The 19,553-nt window shown below is 33.4% G+C and overlaps 1 protein-coding gene across 1 annotated transcript; it reads left to right on the top strand.

Annotated features, from left to right (window-relative positions):
• Positions 1–739: 739 nt before the first annotated feature.
• On the top strand, positions 740–19,273 carry LOC115885644 (tubby-related protein 4). Its single transcript, XM_030904611.1, has 18 exons — positions 740–1,121; positions 7,693–7,857; positions 8,376–8,558; positions 8,706–8,973; positions 9,216–9,484; positions 9,540–9,764; positions 10,836–11,064; positions 11,118–11,380; positions 11,753–11,897; positions 11,962–12,085; positions 12,288–12,520; positions 12,687–12,859; positions 12,922–13,040; positions 14,099–14,646; positions 15,698–15,895; positions 15,959–16,143; positions 16,854–17,051; positions 17,116–19,273. The coding sequence occupies exons 1-18, from the start codon at positions 990–992 to the stop codon at positions 17,230–17,232; spliced, it is 3,774 nt and encodes a 1,257-aa protein (XP_030760471.1). The 5' UTR covers positions 740–989; the 3' UTR covers positions 17,233–19,273.
• Positions 19,274–19,553: the final 280 nt, after the last annotated feature.

Here is a 19,553-nt window from a genome sequence, read left to right as displayed (position 1 = left end):
GGTCATAATCATGGTACAAAGAAAACAAGGTATGATCGATAGCGGCTCCAATTTCGTTAAGTCTGCGCATACCACCTGTGACGTCATACGCCTGACAAAAAAATATCCATATTGTGCAATTGCCACTAATAAAAAAGACATAAATTAGGGAAGAATTAGGACATAACCCCAAATGTTATGTCAAATTCATGGAGCTTGACATTTGAAAAATTATTTTCACATTTATGTCATCTGTTGTGTCATCTATTTGACAATTTGAAATTGGCGCGCGGAGCTTGCCGACCAATGGTACTGTTTATCACCTGTGACCAACCTGCGCAATATCATACCTTGTATTCTTTGTACCATGGGTCATAATGATATCAAAATCAAATTTCTCATGTCAAAAAACTACCAAGACACCAATTTCCATTCAAATATTGACGTTACTTCAGAAATTATTTGGAAAAAATCGAAATAAAAATAAAACTTCTACACCCTGTATCTCCAAAACTAAGCATTTTAGGACATACATTTATACGAAGTTTTTTACTTATTTTTAACTGGAAAATATGCTGCCGAAGTTTCCGGAATTCAGTTTGGACCACCCTGTAACCGTTTCATTTTATGTCCGTCAGTGTTTTCAAAGGAAAATTAGCATTCTACATCTTTTAATATCGATGACCAGCATATTAGAAGAAAAGTGAAAACATTGCGCGATCAGGCTCAAACCGGCGCTTGCTTATACGCGTATTTTCCAGGAAAATCCCTCTCGCGGAAATCAATACCGTACTCTTCGTTTTCCCTAACCGTGGAAAGTCACCCGACCGTCGCTTTCCTCCGTTATCGCGTCGTTCGCTCGGCCACACGAACATCGATCATGAAAATCCGCGGAAAAGATCGGGGAAATTCACACCGATCTGGTGTCTGATGGACGCAGAATGTGCCTTTTAAGAAACGTTTTTCTGTGACGTTGGATAAAAAAACCTTTTTTGGCAAATCGTTTTTTCATGAAAGTGTGTCACGCATGTGTTCAGTGCCCTACGATGCATCTGCACTTCGAAAGGACGGTAAATGCGAAGGGGGATTGTCCTATTTTGAGTTTGACATGGATGGGAAAAGTGCCAGATGAGTTACCTGAGGTAAGACTGACCAAATTACTAGCTTAAGTTATGGTAAATTGAATTTACTTGTTATTGCTATTTGAGTTGATTTAGCTTCTTTGTTGATTGTTTGTTTTTTATTAATATAATACATGACGGGAGTACCTAGTTACGTTCCTTGAAAATACCCTGTATATCAAAACAAAATTTTTATTACATAAACTATACTGGGTGAGTCTTAAGTATAAATATTTTTAGGGGTCGTATATTTCGATCACAGAAACTCGTCTATGGGTATTTTTCGTGAAAAAAATTGAAAAAAAATTATTTTTGGAAAAATTCTTAAATTTTCGGTTAAAAATTTAATACAGGGTGTTCTGAACTATATTCCGAAAACTTCGGCAGCATATTCTGCAGGTAAAAATGAGTAAAAAGGTTCGTATAAATGTATGTCCTAAAATGCTTAGTTTCGGAGATACAGGGTGTAGAAGTTTCATTTTTATTTCGATTTTTTCAGAATAATTTCTGAAATAACATCAATATTTGGATGAAAATTGGTTTCTGGGAGTTGTTTGAGTTGACAAATTTGATTTTGAGGTTAAAATGGCTCCTATTTGTAGGGGGCGCCACCTACACGTGTTTTAACTGTTAACTAACACAAATTACTGAGTGAAAGATATACATTTCCGTGATTTTCAACGTAAAAAATGTCTCTTGGTAAAAATCGCTACGAGCAACCGTTCTCAAGATATTTAGAATGGAAATAATAAATACATGTCATTATTGACAAAAAATAAACACATTGAGTATGTAGTTATTTGACTGAAATAATAAATTTGGGAAATGTTTATTTTTTTAACTTAATCATAATTTTTTCTGCGAAAAAAATGACCATAAAACAGTTTCTGTTGAACTTTTGGCTCAAAAACATTTCAAATTTATGATTTCAGTCTTATAACTATTTAGTCAACATGTTTAAGTTATGTCAATAATGACAGGTATTGATAATTTCGATTCCAAATATCTCTAGAACCATTACTTGTAGCTATTTTTACCAAGAAACCTTTTTTACGTAAAAAACGTCGTAAATATACCGTATGATCGAAAAAAAACGGCGTCCAGTTGGCTGGGAAATGACGATCGATGACATTTCCCATATAAATTTACATATAAAATGACAGCGATCTTCATTTCATAGCCATCGTTGACGCCGTTTTTTCTCGATTTTACGGTATATTGTTTACTCAGTAGTTTTATACAAGTACGGTCAAAAAGTTATTACTCTTCAAACCAGTTAAAAAGTATGTAAGTGGCGCCCTCTACAAGTAGGAGTCATACTGACATCAAAATCAAATTTCTCATATCAAAAAACTCTCAGACACCAATTTTCATTTAAATATTGACGTTACTTCAGAAATTATTTGGAAAAAATCCAAATAAAAATGAAACTTCTACACCCTGTATCTCGAAAACTAAGCATTTTAGGACATACATTTATACAAACCTTTTTACTTATTTTTACGTGCAGAATATGCTGCCAAAGTTTTCGGAATATAGGTCGGACCACCCTGTATATCTGCTGACACATATCTACTAAATCATAAAAATGAAAATATCTAGGAAAATCCTTGTCTGAAGGGTAGACAATAGTATTTGGAAGAGACATGAATTCCCCATTGAATATCGCTATAATATACTGGGTGTTTCGTTTAAATAAAAGAGTAACTTGCTTTTGTAAAGTGACCATTGATTAATATTAATTTTGTTTCTCATCCTGTATATATTTTCGGTTAGGATTTAGTTTGATTTAAATATTATAATGGTTATTTTAACGACAAATTAGGCTATACAGGGTAAATTCCTATTTAGGTAGCTTTCACTGAAATTTAAAATTTATTCTTCATTTTTAGAAAATGCTAAATATGTCAAAAACCTTACATTTTAATCATATGCTCCTAAGAAATTTACCTTTATTTTTTCTCAGAATCCGAAAATCAAAATAATCTAACCATTATATAATCTAAGTACATCAGAATTAATTTTACTATTTTATATTCATTGTTTAATTAAGAATGATATTATATCTTTTTATATTAACTTGCAATACAGCAATATTTGTATCACATAATAATCTTAAAATCAATTACTATAATGCTATATCATAAAAAAATAAACAGCATTAAATTATATTTAAATTTATCTTAAAGAAAATGTAGATCTTTAAATGTAAATTATTAGATAAAACATTTTTGTACAAACACAATATTTTTTAAAGAAATGTATATCATATACCGCAATATTATAACAAATTTATAATTATAGTCAATGTGGGTTCTCTCCTTTCAGCTTCACTGAAAGCATTCAAGTTCTCAACAACAGCATGACGATCGTTTTCGAAATGTTCACCCTCCTAAATCTCTAAGAAAATCCACTTACTACAACAATTATAATAGAATTTTCTCTATAGAAACACCCCAGGGTTAAAGTGACGTAGCATTTTCTGTATATGTTTTCATTACCCCGAATACAGAAATAATTTGTCAGTCTATCCCGTTCCTCCATTCCCTCTTTCGAATTGTCATTTCCGGAATTATTAATGGAAATTTTCCCCTAGCTAGGCCCCAATTACCATTGCGGAACTTTCATCAACTCTTAAATTGATAATTTTGACGAAGTTCGATCCTGATCGTTTTTTTTCTTATTTTTACCACTAAAGGAACTTTTTTAATCGATTTTTTAAGCACCAAGTATACTTTTTACTTGAATTGTATTAAGACGGAACACCGTCTAGAGAACTAAGAGTTTTACTAAGCGACTTTTAGAAAGATATCTAATATTTTTGCATAGTTTCACAAAATAATATAATTTTACAAAAATGGTTCGAGATATAAGTGTCCCACGTTGGGCGCCATATTTTCTATTCTTCTGTTTATGTGTAACAACTTGATTGTTACAAAAACTGTACTATTTTTGCAATTATTTGCAAGTTTATAAATTAAATTTAAACTATAAATACAATTTTGCAGTTTTCAGATTTACTAATCACAATGATACAATTGATAAAAGATTGTTTCCTCTATGGTCCATGGTGGACAATGGCGTTTTATTCCATGTGGTTCTTTTAACTGTAAAATATCAGACAAAAATAATTAGATAGCTTTGATAAAAATTAACTCTCGAAAAACCCATACGTAGTATAATATTACGAATATCCGTTAAAGATTTTGAAATACTTTTTATAAAAAAAAATGTTAATTTTTTAATTCTCCATCTAACAATGGAATAACATACATGGTGTTCCATTTACCAAAAAAAAACGAAGAAAAACAATTTTATATTTTAGAGAGTTTGGCATAGGATTTTGAACACCCTGTATGGTTTAAAATTACGAAAATTATAGGAAAGTAAGTACAGACCAATTATAGTAAATACCAAGATAAATCCATAAATCAATATTCGATAAATCAATAAATCCATAAATCGATAAATCAATAAATCCATAAATCGATAAATCCATAAATCAATAAATTGATGAATCGATAAATCCATAAATCCATAAATCGATAAATCAATGAATCGATTAATCAATAAATCCATAAATCGATGTAAAATAACCAAACAAAATAAAACCATAAATCAATAATACAATAGATCCATAAATCAATAAATCAATAGATCCATAAATCAATAAATCCATAAATCAATAAATCGATGAATCAATAAATCCATAAACAGATAAATCAATAAATCAATAAATCGATGAATTGATAAATCCATAAATCCATAAAACCATAAATCAATAAATCGATAAACCTATAAATCAATGAATCGATTAATCAATAAATTCATAAATTGATGTAAAATAACCAAACCAAATCAAACCATAAATCAATAAATCAATACATCCATAAATCAATAAATCCATAAATCAATAAATCGATGAATCGATAAATCAATAAATCGATACATCAATAAATCGATAAATCAATAAATCGATGAATCGATTAATCGATAAATCCATAAATAGATAAATCAATAAATCCTTAAATCAATAGATCCATAAATCAATAAATTGATAAATCGATAAATCGATAAATCGATAAATCAATAAATCGATAAATCAATAAATCGATGAATCGATGAATCGATAAATCCATAAATCAATAAATCCATAAATCAATAAATCTATAAATCAATAAATCCATAAATCGATAAATCGATGAATCGATGAATCGATAAATCCATAAATCAATAAATCCATAAATCAATAAATCCATAAATCAATAAATCGATGAATTGATTAATCGATAAATCCATAAATAGATAAATCAATAAATCCTTAAATCAATAGATCCATAAATCAATAAATCGATGAATCGATAAATCGATAAATCGATAAATCAATAAATCGATAAATCCATAAATCAATAAATCCATAAATCAATAAATCCATAAATCGATAAATCGATGAATCGATAAATCCATAAATTAATAAATCCATAAATCAATAAATCGATAAATCAATAAATCGATGAATTGATTAATCGATAAATCCATAAATAGATAAATCAATAAATCCTTAAATCAATAGATCCATGAATCAATACATCGATGAATCGATAAATCGATAAATCAATAAATCGATAAATCGATAAATCAATAAATCGATGAATCGATAAATCCATAAATCAATAAATCCATAAATCCATAAATCAATAAATCCATAAATCCATAAATCAATAAATCCATAAATCAATAAATCAATAAATCGATGAATCGATAAATTCATAAATCAATAAATCCATAAATCAATAAATCCATAAATCAATAAATCCATAAATCAATAAATCGATGAATTGATTAATCGATAAATCAATAAATCCTTAAATCAATAGATCCATAAATCAATAAATCGATGAATCGATGAATCGATAAATCGATAAATCAATAAATCGATAAATCAATAAATTGATGAATCGATAAATCCATAAATCAATAAATCCATAAATCAATAAATCCATAAATCGATGAATCGATAAATCCATAAATCAATAAATCCATAAATCAATAAATCGGTAAATCAATAAATCGATGAATCGATTAATCGATAAATCCATAAATAGATAAATCAATAAATCCTTAAATCAATAGATCCATAAATCAATACATCGATGAATCGATAAATCGATAAATCGATAAATCAATAAATCGATAAATCAATAAATCGATGAATCGATAAATCCATAAATCAATAAATCCATAAATCAATAAATCCATAAATCAATAAATCCATAAATCAATAAATCCATAAATCAATAAATCCATAAATCAATAAATCCATAAATCGATAAATCGATGAATCGATAAATCCATAAATCAATAAATCGATAAATCCATAAATCAATAGATCCATAAATCAATAAATCGATGAATCGATAAATCGATAAATCAATAAATCGATGAATCGATTAATCGATAAATCCATAAATCGATAAATCCATAAATCAATAAATCCATAAATCAATAAATCGATAAATCAATAAATCAATATATCCATAAATCAATAAATCGACAAATCAATAAATCGAGAAATCCATAAATCAATAAATCGATGAATCGATAAATCCTGGTAAATACCTAGTAATTTTTTAAAAAAGACTGCAAAAATATATTTTTTATTATTTATTTATTAATATTTTTGAAACTATCAAAACTTATTTAATAATATCTTAGGATTATGTAAAGTGATCAGAAAGGAAGCCAAAAATTCAATAATATACAGAGTGTTTTATTTTAAAAAATTATCGGTGATCGACTCTAACTTTTTTGAGTCACCCTGTAGAAGCTAAAATATTTTCCTGAAATACATCCTAATACATACTTTAGGTTTGCACTTGCACAAAATTCCTAAGTTTTTTATATTATAGGAGCTACAGATGCTCGACGCACTATTACCGGACCCTGTATGTACCGGGTGAGTCTTAAATAAGTGCAAATATTTTCAGGGCTGGTAGATATCGATAAAAGAAACATATTTCTCTTTACCGTTTTTCAAATAAGTCCAAAATAACCGAGTTATTTTCATATTTTACTTTGAAAATTTCCAAAAAAAATAATTTTGCTTAAATTTTGAGAACCACTGGATCTTTCCTGTTTTTTTTCTTGTAAATTTAATCTACTACCTACGTTGCCATATTATCAAGAAGTTATGTTTTTTTAACTAAAAACTAAAAACGAATTCTAAAAACTAAAAAAAAAATGAAGGCTCACCCTGTATTAGGACCCTAGAATTTATATTTCAATCCTTATAGTATACGAGATAATTGAATTTATTATGTATTTATTTCTAATAATCCACAAATAAAGACATTTATAAGAAGAAAAATACAATATTAGATAAAATATTATCTAATTTAACCCGAGAAAATAATAAAAAAAGATATCTTTTCAACCGTTAACCCAGTTTCCCTACGAGAAAATTCCCCAAAGGGAGAAAGATTAATAGCCTTCGGGTTTTCCGGGGTATGACCTAGTGCTTTTAATAAAATACCCTTGGGACTTTATAGGGACTAGGACTAGGACCAAACGTGACGCCTTTTTTATGTTTCAGGACGAGGGATGGAAGCTAAATAGGAATAATTATTATCAGGAGGGATGGCTGGCAACAGGGAACGTGAGGGGGATAGTGGGGGTGACTTTTACCACCAGCCATTGCAAGAAGAACGTCGATTTTCCTTTGAGGACGAATTACAATTTGAGAGGACACAGATCGGAGGTAAGAAAGACATTTTTGTAAATTTTATTTGTTATAAAATCATATTCAGATTATGCAAAATGGTATCCTGTATCCAAATAGAGCTCACGTTTTCTTCTATTACTCCCAATTTTCGGGAGAGCTCCCCCACTCTATCTATTATCGATAATAATAATTTTATGAACATGAATTTCATTTGGAGTTCACGAAATTTGTATTAAAACACCAATATTTTTGATAAACACGTGGACTGCTCACAAATACACGTCGCGTCACTACGTATTTCTAAAGGTGCGTACAGGCCTGACGAGACGAGAGCGAGACGAGCGCTAGACACTCCAAATTTGTTAAGTGTGGACGGGTCTCGCGAGAGCCTCGCGAGACAAAGAAAGCTCGCGACACAGGCTGGACGTGTTTTTGGTTGGCTCGCTCGACTGCGAGATATTAGCTCTGATTTATGAATTTCGGCTATTTAAAATTAAATAATCGCAAATTTTTTAAATGGCACAAAGTAAAGATTATTATTTCTCAACTGTTAGGTGATCTTGGTGAAATGGAACGAACCCTACCAGAAGTTGGCATCATGTGACAGTTCTGGAATTATATTCGTCTGGATCAAGTATGAAGGACGATGGTCCATAGAGCTCATCAACGATAGAAACACACCCGTGACACATTTTTCCTGGTCCCACGATGGAAGAATGGCTTTAATATGTTACCAAGTTAGTTTCTAAAGCATACACAAATTTATATTTTAAGACCTATTGCATAAATTCTAAATTCCTATCAATAACCATTAATAGTATTAATTTTAACACATTTTTTCATTGTCTGGAATGTTATCTACGTTACTGTTGTTTAATTTAAAGGATGGATTTGTCTTGGTGGGCTCGGTAGCCGGCCAGAGGTACTGGTCTTCCATGCTGAACCTCGACGCGACCATATCCTGCGGAATTTGGACACCGGACGACCAGCAGGTGTACTTTGGTACCACCTCAGGCCAGATCATAGTAATGGACGTCCACGGGGCCATGGTGTCTCAAGTCCAACTAAGCGGTGACGTTGGCATCACCTCCATGGCCTGGTCCTGCGAGAAATTCAAGATGGAGGAGGGGGAGGACGAGTGTTCTAGCTCAGGTACCATAAAAAATAGGAGGTTTTATTGCCAAGGTACTTCAAAATTTAAGGACAAGCGTGATGTGGGTGTCGTGAATTGTGGTATTGAAATTGTCGTGTTTGTAATGTGGATTTTTGATGGTTGTGTCTTTTTGTTTGGTAAAAAAATTATCTTAACTTATTAGTTTATTCTGTGGGTTTTTTGTACTAATGTTATGCACCCAGAAAAGTCTATTTAATCTTTTTTTCCTGTTTCTTTTTAGGTGATAAGAAATTTGTATTGGCGGTAGCGTTACAAAACGGTTACATCTACCTCTTAACCACTTTTGACGATGTGGCTCCAATACAAATCAACACCGGCCTTCAAGGATCTTTGTGCATGGAGTGGAGCAACTCCAGAGAACTGTTAGCTGTAGCAGGAATAACACTGAAATCCCCAACATTAGGTCCACAAATGGAGTACACCAACATGTTGAAGTTTTATACAGACAAGGGCGTTCTGTTGTACCAAACGCTTATTCCTGACAAGCATGTAATAAATCTGTCCTGAATTTCATTAACGTTTTCTTTAAAATAAATATTTTTAGGCTAGGGTATCGACGCTGACATGGGGTCATAACGACAAGCGACTTTTTCTAGCTACCGGCACTCAAATACACATAGCCTGGGTGGCTAAGAGGATAGCTTCGTTACAGCTGCTTTGTAGGCTTAGAATCTATAACTTGATACCAAGCGAGATGATGCTGAATCAGCTTCCATTACCGATTAGGTTGAGGAATATTATTGGCAATCTTTTCGCTCAAACAATAAGGGTAAATCATTTTATTTTATTTTTACAAACGGGCGGTATAGACAATTGATGAAAGCAAGACCGCCGTTAGACAGTTTTTCATATTTATTAACATGCATACCGCCGAACAACGAGGTAAATTTTTCTTTCAACCGAAGCTATATGTACCGCCGTATACCGTTTGTTTCAGTTTTATACCGCCGGTATACCGCCATATACCGGCGGTATATTATTTAAAAAACTGAAATACCGCCCTTATTTTACCAAATTTTATGTGTTATTTTCTTTCCCAACGTAAGTTTCTAATTTAAGGATAATAATTAAGTTACCGGCAGCGGCTAGAATTTAGTTGATTTTGACGGTATTTGATATGGTTAAGTTCATACCGCCGTCAACGACAAGTTCATTCATTTTTCTACCGGAATATGCAGTTATAAAAATACCATACCGCCGGTATATTATTTAAAAAACTGAAATACTGCCTTTATTTTACCAAATTTTATGTGTTATTGTCTTTCCCAACGTAAGTTTCTAATTTAAGGATACTAATTAAGTTACCGGCAGCGACTAAAAGTTAGTTAATTTTGACGGTATTTGATGTTTCAGTTATTACAATATGCCGCTGTTGGACTTTTATTCCGCGTTGCTTTTATCTCTATCGTTAAGTTCATACCGCCGCGCCGTCAACGACAAGTTCATTCATTTTTCCACCGATATATGAAGTTATAAAAATATCATATGGCCGGTATATGGCGGTATACCGGCGGTATATTATTTAAAAGACTGAAATACCGCCCTTATTTTACCAAATTTTATGTATTTTTGTCTTTCCCAATGTAATTTTCTAATTTGCAGAGACTTATTAAGTTACAGGCAGCGGCTAGAAGTTAGGTTAGGTTAGATTTACAATATGCCGCGTTCAAGTTTATACCGCCGCGCCGTCAACGACAAGTTCGTTCATTTTTCCACCGGTATGTGCAGTTATATAAATATCATACCGCCGGCGGATGACGGTATTTTTTCTATAGACTGCGGTTGTCTAGCTAGTGTGTTATTTTTATAAGACATTTTTATGAAATTTTATAATTTGTAGTGTTGTGTACCGGAACCAAGTGCTTTAAGAGATTTTGTATCCAGACCCCCTACAGGATCAGTCAGATTACATTGTACGATGATCAGACACGAGGAAGACGTCAACATATCGTCAGGAACGTGCTATACGTTGTACCTGGAGTACCTAGGTGGCTTGGTTCCTCTACTCAAAGGCAAGAGAACCAGCAAAATTCGTCCGGAGTTTGTTATCTTCGATCCTCAACTTGAACGTGAGCTATTTTTCTTTTATTTTGCTTATTTATTATATAAAGTACGTTTTTAGACTACCATAGGTATCATACGTCTTCGGAATCCAAGAGTTCCTCCAGTTCGGGAACCTCGACGGCGAATGCCAGTGGCGGGTACAGTGATAGTTCGGAATCGGACAGGGAAGAAGGTTGTACCGCCTCGCCTAGGATGCAGAGGAAGAAAAAGAAGAAACATAAAAACTCGTTTGGGGAAAGGACAGAGAGAACGGCATGGCAGTACCGGGGTGATGCAGATTTAGATCAGGAAGAACTGAACTATGCAGATACGCTACCTGAGGTAATACAGGGTGATTATTTAGGGGTGTATTTTAGTAGAAACACACCAAAGATTTTTTTTGAAGAAAAGAAATGAAATGAACTGAAGCTTTTTCGTTTAGAACACTGGTCTGCACAAAAAAAGGAAAAATTAGAGAAATTTTTAGTGCTACAAAGTTAAGGCACTACACATGATCGTCAAAAAAAAAACGGCGTCCAGTTGGCTTGGAAATGAACATCGATGACATTTCCCATATAATTTTACATATAAAATGATGGCGATCTTCATTTCATAGTCATCGCTGACGCCGTTTTTTTTTTCGATCATATTGTATAAGCTTTTATGATGTTACTGTGTAAAAAATGATATTTAAAACTGTATTTATTTGCTTAGCAAGTGCGATTAGTGGAGGTGACGTCCAATATCTGGGGCACCAAATTCAAAATCCACGGTTTAGCAAGCGTAGTCCCCGCAAATTTGGGTCAGGTGACTTATAAAACGTCTTTGCTACATTTGCAGCCTCGTCAAATGACTCTAGGTAAGTCCAATATCTAACTAAATATTACTAGACTTCTAAATTAATATGATTTCTTTTAAACCAGTCATTACAGAACTTAGAGATGATTTTCCTATTGGACCTGATCCGACTTTCAATCCGAACTTGTTCAGCGAGGACGAGGAAGAACCAGTAGCCAACTCTGCTGGAGAGAAACCTAAAAATCCAAGGTAATGTCTACATTCTGTGGTTGAGGATTTACGAATACAGTTACAATGCACGTTCCTAATTGGTTTTTAATTTATTACACACCATTACATTTATTGTGTCTCCCTTAGGACTTTTTTGGAGACCTGGAAAGGGTTTTAATATTTTATTTCATATAATTAGTACGATTGCTAGTTACTACTAGTTACCAATCTGACATTTCAGGATGAGTATGGATAACTGCCCGCCGATAGCGCCGATGTCACCGAGGACGAGTGCCCTGACCAAACAGAAGGCCTACTTGCATAACGAATCCAATGTTGCCAATTTTAGTGCCGAAAATGCCGGCGAGGACAAGTGTTCCTTCGTCGAGATCGAAGACAGAGACCAGATCCGTCCACAGAACCTTTTGCGTCCGACTACCAGTCAAAATTCTACAAGTTTCATCGGCTCACTGGGTAAGTATCCCTAGAACTTTTAAAACTACAGAGGTACACATGGTTGTCGTCTCGGCACACTCAGTGTTGTGGTGTTTTTCAATTTTTCCCACAGAATTTGCATTGGCCGTTGTTTCTTCTCAACTTGTTCTCTTTATTTATTTTTGTTATTTTCATTTAATTTTAGGTAAACCCGGAGGTCAGAACCAGAAACACGCCATATCACCAATCTGCTGCGAAGTGTCCGTGCCATCGCTGCAATCGCCAAAAAACGCCGTAGCTCCTAGCGACATTATTTTCGACAGGCCATCTGCACCTACCATCATATCCTATTCGACTAGTAGTAATAACAATTTACAGGTAAATCAACTGTTCTCACTTAGAACCATCAGTATTTACGTTCATTTCGTTACCGTTTTCAGGTGAAACCGACATTCGATCAACACAATGCTAGGAATGATCTGTCTGTTAGTTTCAACTTGAATTCGAATGATCACAAACCTATAGCTTTGAGGAAAACGCAAGCAGAATGTTCATATAGGTGAGTTTATAACAAAAATGTTTTTTTTAATTTCTAAAAATCTTTTTAATATCTAAAAATCTTTTAAATCCCTCGTAATAATACCATCTCTAAAAATATTGGCACTAATTTAAACCTTACTCTGTGTAGTTATCTAATAAAATTTTTGTTTTGGTATACGCTGTTTCGATATACACGGTTTCGATATACACGGTTTCGATATACGCTGTATTAATATAATCTGTTTCGATATATACTGTCTCGATATACGCTGTATTGATATAATCTGTTTCGATATACGCTGTCTCGATATACGCTGTCTCGATATACGCGGTTTCGATATACGCTGTCTCGATATACGCGGTTTTGATATACGCTGTATTGATATAATCTGTTTCGATATACGCTGTCTCGATATACGCGGTTTCGATATACGCTGTCTCGATATACGCGATTTTGATATACGCTGTATTGATATAATCTGTTTCGATATACGCTGTCTCGATATACGCGGTTTTGAAATACACGGTTTTGATATACGCTGTATTGATATAATCTGTTTCGATATACGCTGTCTGGATATACGCGGTTTCGATAAACGCTGTACTGATACAATCTGTTTCGATATACGCTCTCTCGATATACGCGGTTTTGATATACGCTGTATTGATATAATCTGTTTCGATATACGCTGTCTCGATATACGCGGTTTCGATATACGCTGTCTCGATATACGCGATTTTGATATACGCTGTATTGATATAATCTGTTTTGATATACGCTGTCTGGATATACGCGGTTTCGATAAACGCTGTATTGATACAATCTGTTTCGATATACGCTCTCTCGATATACGCGGTTTTGATATACGTTGTATTGATATAATCTGTTTCGATATACGCTGTCTCGATATACGCGTTTTCGATATACGCTGTATTGATATAATCTGTTTCGATATACGCTGTCTCGATATACGCGGTTTCGAAATACACTGTCTCGATATACGCGTTGTTTTCAACGAACGTTATCGCCGCGTAAAACGAGGCGAAGACTCCTCTATTTGATTTTCTTTATTCTAGATCTAGACAAAACCCAGACAGCCCTGGAAAAGCTGCGCCTCCGCAAGACGACAAAGATTGCTTTCAGTTTCCTCAGAGTCAAAATCAGAAACCACCCGAAGTCCGCACTGCCCATTTGATTACGCGAAGTTGCAGCGTCGGCTACCTGGACATGGTCGACGTCCAAATGGTACCGCCCATCTTCAGAACTGCCAATTTGAACAGGGAAAACGCTAACAAGAGACTGGTTCTGGTGAATAACGATAGAGACGGTGGAAAGAGACGTCAGAGTAGGCTGAGAACGAAGCCTGCCAGCGTTAAAGTGAACGGACAGTTGAAGAATTTCGGCAAATCGAAAAGTCTGGACTCCAGTGATATTTTTCACGGTTCTACAACGCCTAGTTTTGTGTTGAAGGAGAAAAAGATTCCGGAACAGATAGAACCGGCGCCTGTTATTGAGAAAATCGAGGAACCAGAACCAAAAAAGCCCGAGAAAGTCGTTAGTAATAAGAGATCTACTGCCAGGGACTTTTTTTCGTCTCCCCTAATGAGAAGAAGGAAAGATAGAGGTAATTATTATCTAAAAACATGTGAAGGATTCACAAGTGAACTGGATCAAGTCATAATTATGGAGAAAATGAGAGTAAAGTTTTTTAATGTTACTGAATCAAAATAAAACAAGCTGGAGAAGAAAACTTGACACAATGCATTGTTATATTATAAATTGTATAATTGCAAACTAAAGTAACTCAAAATTCAACTGTGGTCATTTTTAAGAATGTTTGTTTATACTTTTTTGGACTTGAACCATGTTATCTCGGAAAATATTTGAAATTTTAGATATAAATTGGTTTATCTGTACATTCTTCTTCGTCATTAATGGATTTGTTGAGTTCACATTGTCTATTAATAGTGTTTTCTTCGATTTTTATAAAAATTATGGTATATCGGCGGGATGAACGGAAGAAGATCTTTCATGTGTTGCCTTTTAGAGTGTGTTACGTTACGTCTATATGAAATGATAAGATTTGTCTTCCTCGTGCAGTTTTATTCAGATCAACAACATGTCAGATATATCTAAGTATTTGTAAGAAAAACAGCCTAAATTATTGATGTAGTAATAGTGAAAATAATGATAAATCAAACTATTCTTTCAGAATCGATAGAATCAGATCTTTCAGATGGCTGATAATCTGATTCACTTGGTACAATTGGTTCTGACTTTGTTTCATTGTCATCCATTTTATCAAAAAAATATTTTTTTAGCTCTAAATTTTAGCACGTGTCATTTTTGAAAGGAGTCAACGGAATATTCGGAAACCAAACAGAAACAGGCTATATAGCTGCTTTATGCGTGAATTCTCATTCATTTCTCTGCTGGAAAAAACAATATTTTAAAAACGTATAAAGACGATTGTCTTAAAATAATAGGAAATTGAACTTGATCCATTTTAATTCTTACCACTCCATATGTGTTATCCAAACAGTATGAAATACAAGATTGTACGTCATTCATCCCCAATTAACTTTTAGAGTATTCTTTTCGAAATTCTGGATTAAGAGATCACTCATACTGTAAAAGTTGTTTTGGACTTATAACCTAAATATCTATACTTCTAGGGAAGAGTAAAAACGGTTCAACAGATGGAGAAAAGAATGGCTGTGAGAAAAATGGGGTTCCAGTCCATACCCAAGCCTTAGCCAATTTGGAGAAGCTGATAACGAGGTTAAGGGAAGACGATTCTGGAAAATCAACTCCTCCAAACTCTCCTAGATTGCCTAGGAGTTCTCCTTCATCGCCTGCACCAGTCAAAAAAGGTACTTTGTTCAGTTATTACTGAATATTTTACATTAAACGTGTTTTTGTCCAATATTTTCCAGGTCTTAGACCCCAGTCGGCGTCTCCCATTAGGAAGAAACTTATGAATTCTCCTTTCCTCTCCAGAAAAAAGAACAAATACCAAGAAAGCTCGGATGACGAAGTGACAGCTTCAACGGACGAAGTTTTTAACGGTACTAACTACAAGGATCTGGAGACTTTCCAGAAATCTCAGTTGAGGCAAAAGGTGAGTATAGTGCCATCACTTTTTCCTTTTTTATGGTTATCTACCCAGTTAGCAAAGTTTTGTCACATTTAGGGAACATTAGGGAACAGTTATGTATCTGCGTTTTATTGCTCTTTATCAGGCATAATAAGGACCTGGTAACGTAATAACGACGTCACCTAGAACACATTTTCATTAAGAGTCTCTTGCTAGGTATTTTTACACAAATGAAGAAGGAAATTAAAGATAAAGGATTATACTATGTATCCGTATTGTAGTACATTTTTAGACAACTTCTTTATTTTTAAGTCAAACATCAACAAAATATTCCTTATGTTTGGACTAAATTTTCTCGAAAATAAAGACATAATTTAAAATTCCGTTACAATATGGAAATAGATTGAAATTTTGTGATTACAGTGATATATAATTTATGTGGTTTTGTAACAAATTGCTCGCTATTTTATGGCAAATGCTGAGGCTCTGCAAACCTTAATTAAAGCACAGGTGTTGGTTGGAATTTTAGGCGTGGCTTAACATGACAGGATCGGGCTAAGCCTTAGGCAGATTTCTGAAATATAATATATATTTCCTTCGGTCAAACACCCGCTTTACCCGACCCCTGAGAGCGACCCGAAAGTACAGCGTAACAGACTCTTAAAGGAATAAACTGCTCACTGGGTAGAGTGAATAAATGTTTCTGTAAAATTTTCAAAATTTGATTTTTTTAGCTGAAGAGGGGTAAAATTGAACCAAACGGAAGCAGTTGCTGTAACAACAACCAAAACGTCCCACAAAGAAGAGAATTCGTGATGCATAACAAAGCACCAATGTGGAACGAAAACAGCCAAGTGTACCAACTTGATTTTGGTGGTAGAGTAACCCAAGAATCAGCCAAAAACTTCCAAATCGAGTTTAGAGGCAAACAGGTACATTTTTAAGCTAAAATTTAGTTCAAAGATATACCTACTTAGTATTATATAAATCTTCCAGGTGATGCAGTTTGGCCGAATAGATGGTAACGCCTACACTCTGGATTTTCAATATCCCTTTTCGGCGTTGCAAGCTTTTGCTGTGGCTTTGGCCAATGTGACTCAGAGGTTGAAGTAACAACCTCTTTTGAATCGTGGGTGGTGCAATTTATGGATGTTTACACTGTTTTTGGATTAGAGCCTATTTCTAGTCGAGGTCTCAGGGTGTAAGTTGTTGTCGGTAAAAGCCTATTTTCAATTAAATGACTAAATCATAGTTTACCAGACACACTGAGAAACATATCTTTATAGTTATCTGCATAATTGCTAATACGACCACCAGCAAACTCCATAAGACGACGCATGGTGTCATTGATGACGTACAACCAAAGTTTTGTTAAATATACTATATGATTTCGTATCCCAAAAAAAAAGTGCTTTACTTCTATAAGCTATACCAATTAAACTTTTAGTTGCGTCATCGAGGACGCGAATACTAAATTCATTGTTCCCATCCATGGACATATTCGGCGTTGGGCTGACTAACTGAAATTTAAATTTCCCGCTGGGGATTCAGTTGGTAGCTCTGCTGTAAAAAATGGCAAGTTGCCACTATTTATTTATTTGTTTTCTGACACTATTTTACTTTGAAAATTAAAAAACAATTTGTTTAAATTCTGAATCCACTGTTTGTCTTCTGTTTATTCTTTCCTCGAAATTTAATTTTCTACCCTACTACGTTTCTATTACGTTTCTTCAAAAATACAAAATTTTCGATTTTTAAAAAAAAAAACTGTAGAGTTGTTACTGGGGTCGAAAATATACCAATCCTAAAAATATTAAATATTTTTAGGGTTGGCAAATTTTGCACTAATCTAAGACTCTGTATAGTTTATGTAATAAAATGTTTGTTTTGATATACGTTGTTTAGATATAAGCGGTTTTGGTATGCGCGGTTTTGATATACGCGTTTTCGACATACCCGGTTTCGATATACGCTGTTTCGATATGCGCTGTTTCGATATACGCTGTTTCGATATACGCTGTTTCGATATACGCTGTTTTGATATAAGCGGTTTTGGTATGCGCGGTTTTGATATACGCGTTTTCGATATACCCGGTTTCGATATACGCTGTTTCGATATGCGCTGTTTCGATATACGATGTTTCGATATACGCTGTTTCGATATAAGCGGTTTTGGTATGCGCGGTTTTGATATACGCGTTTTCGATATACCCGGTTTCGATATACGATGTTTCGATATACGCTGTTTCGATATACGCTGTTTCGATATACGCTGTTTCGATATACGCTGTTTCGATATACGCGGTTTCGATATACCCGGTTTAGATATACACTGTTTCGATAGACGCTGTTCCAATATACGCGGTTTTATTTTCAACGAACGTAATCCCCGCGTAAAACGAGACTCCCCTATTTGATTTTTTTTGACATTGTCATTCATTTTAATACTTTAGTTTTGCATTACGAGTTTTAGGTTCAAATAAGCATTGTATTGTGATATTTTAAGCTTAAAAATGTTTACTAACAGAGCTTGCACTCGAACATTGTTTTTTTCAGAACCTCTTTTGGTGCGAAGTGGTACAAGATAGCTTAATAGCCCCTTCAAAAAACTCAGCGCAACCTTATTAGAATATTTTGAACGGGAAAGGGGTAGTAATGGCTGTGGTATAATCTAATTATAATTATATTAGCCGTCTTTCAGAATTCAGAACTTATTTTGAAAAAATCATGAAATACTTTTTCGTCTTTAACGACTTACACCCTTGGACTAATTTCATCGATAGGCTGATGTTTCTTAATTTTTTTGTTGCGTTATTGGAAATCTATGGCCAGAGATATTTTATATATTTTATAGACAATTCGATGTTTAACTTATTCTCTCTGTTTGTTAAATTGATGTTTATACTGTGTAAGAAACTGAATGTTAAATTAATTTAAATAAAATATTTTCACTGCTTTACCGGTTGTTTATATTCATAGATATTTTATTGATTTTATTAACTCCTATTGACTGGCATAGAATGATAAGCCATTATAGTTTCATTCTTTTGATCTATTTTCCATTATTTTGGTTTATCTTCTGTACATTTTAATTTGAAAACATATTTTTATTTGTTTGTGTTTAATTGTGGATTTTCAAAGATCTAAATACCAAAAAAAACGTGCTAAAAAACGTGAAATATAAAAATATTATACAAAAACATGGCCAAAAAATATACGAAGTTTTTATTTTAGATAACATTTGGTTGACATTTACAAAGAGCTTTGTAGAAATGTATTGACTTAACTGAAAACATTCTTTTTTTATAAGATAATTATTACATTTATTAATGGTGAATTTATGAATAATATTATTATATAATTATAATAGGTGAATAATAATTAATATTCATTTTTAGAATATATTAATTCAGACTTGCAACAATGTGCTAATA

This window comes from Sitophilus oryzae, unplaced genomic scaffold (genome assembly GCF_002938485.1).
Source record: "Sitophilus oryzae breed Bouriz unplaced genomic scaffold, Soryzae_2.0 scaffold_410_pilon_pilon, whole genome shotgun sequence".
Taxonomy (NCBI): domain Eukaryota; kingdom Metazoa; phylum Arthropoda; class Insecta; order Coleoptera; family Curculionidae; genus Sitophilus; species Sitophilus oryzae.
The sequence above is the reverse complement of the archived record's forward strand: the minus strand, read 5'-3'. Positions and strand labels throughout refer to the sequence as shown.

Excerpts from the sequence above, each read along its gene's own strand:
- LOC115885644 (XM_030904611.1), top strand. The coding sequence starts at position 990 with ATGAAAGTGTGTCACGCATGTGTTCAGTGCCCTACGATGCATCTGCAC. Across the intron at positions 9,485-9,539 it reads CGCTTATTCCTGACAAGCAT|GCTAGGGTATCGACGCTGAC; the intron begins GTAATAAATCTG and ends AAATATTTTTAG. Across the intron at positions 17,052-17,115 it reads TCGAGTTTAGAGGCAAACAG|GTGATGCAGTTTGGCCGAAT; the intron begins GTACATTTTTAA and ends TAAATCTTCCAG.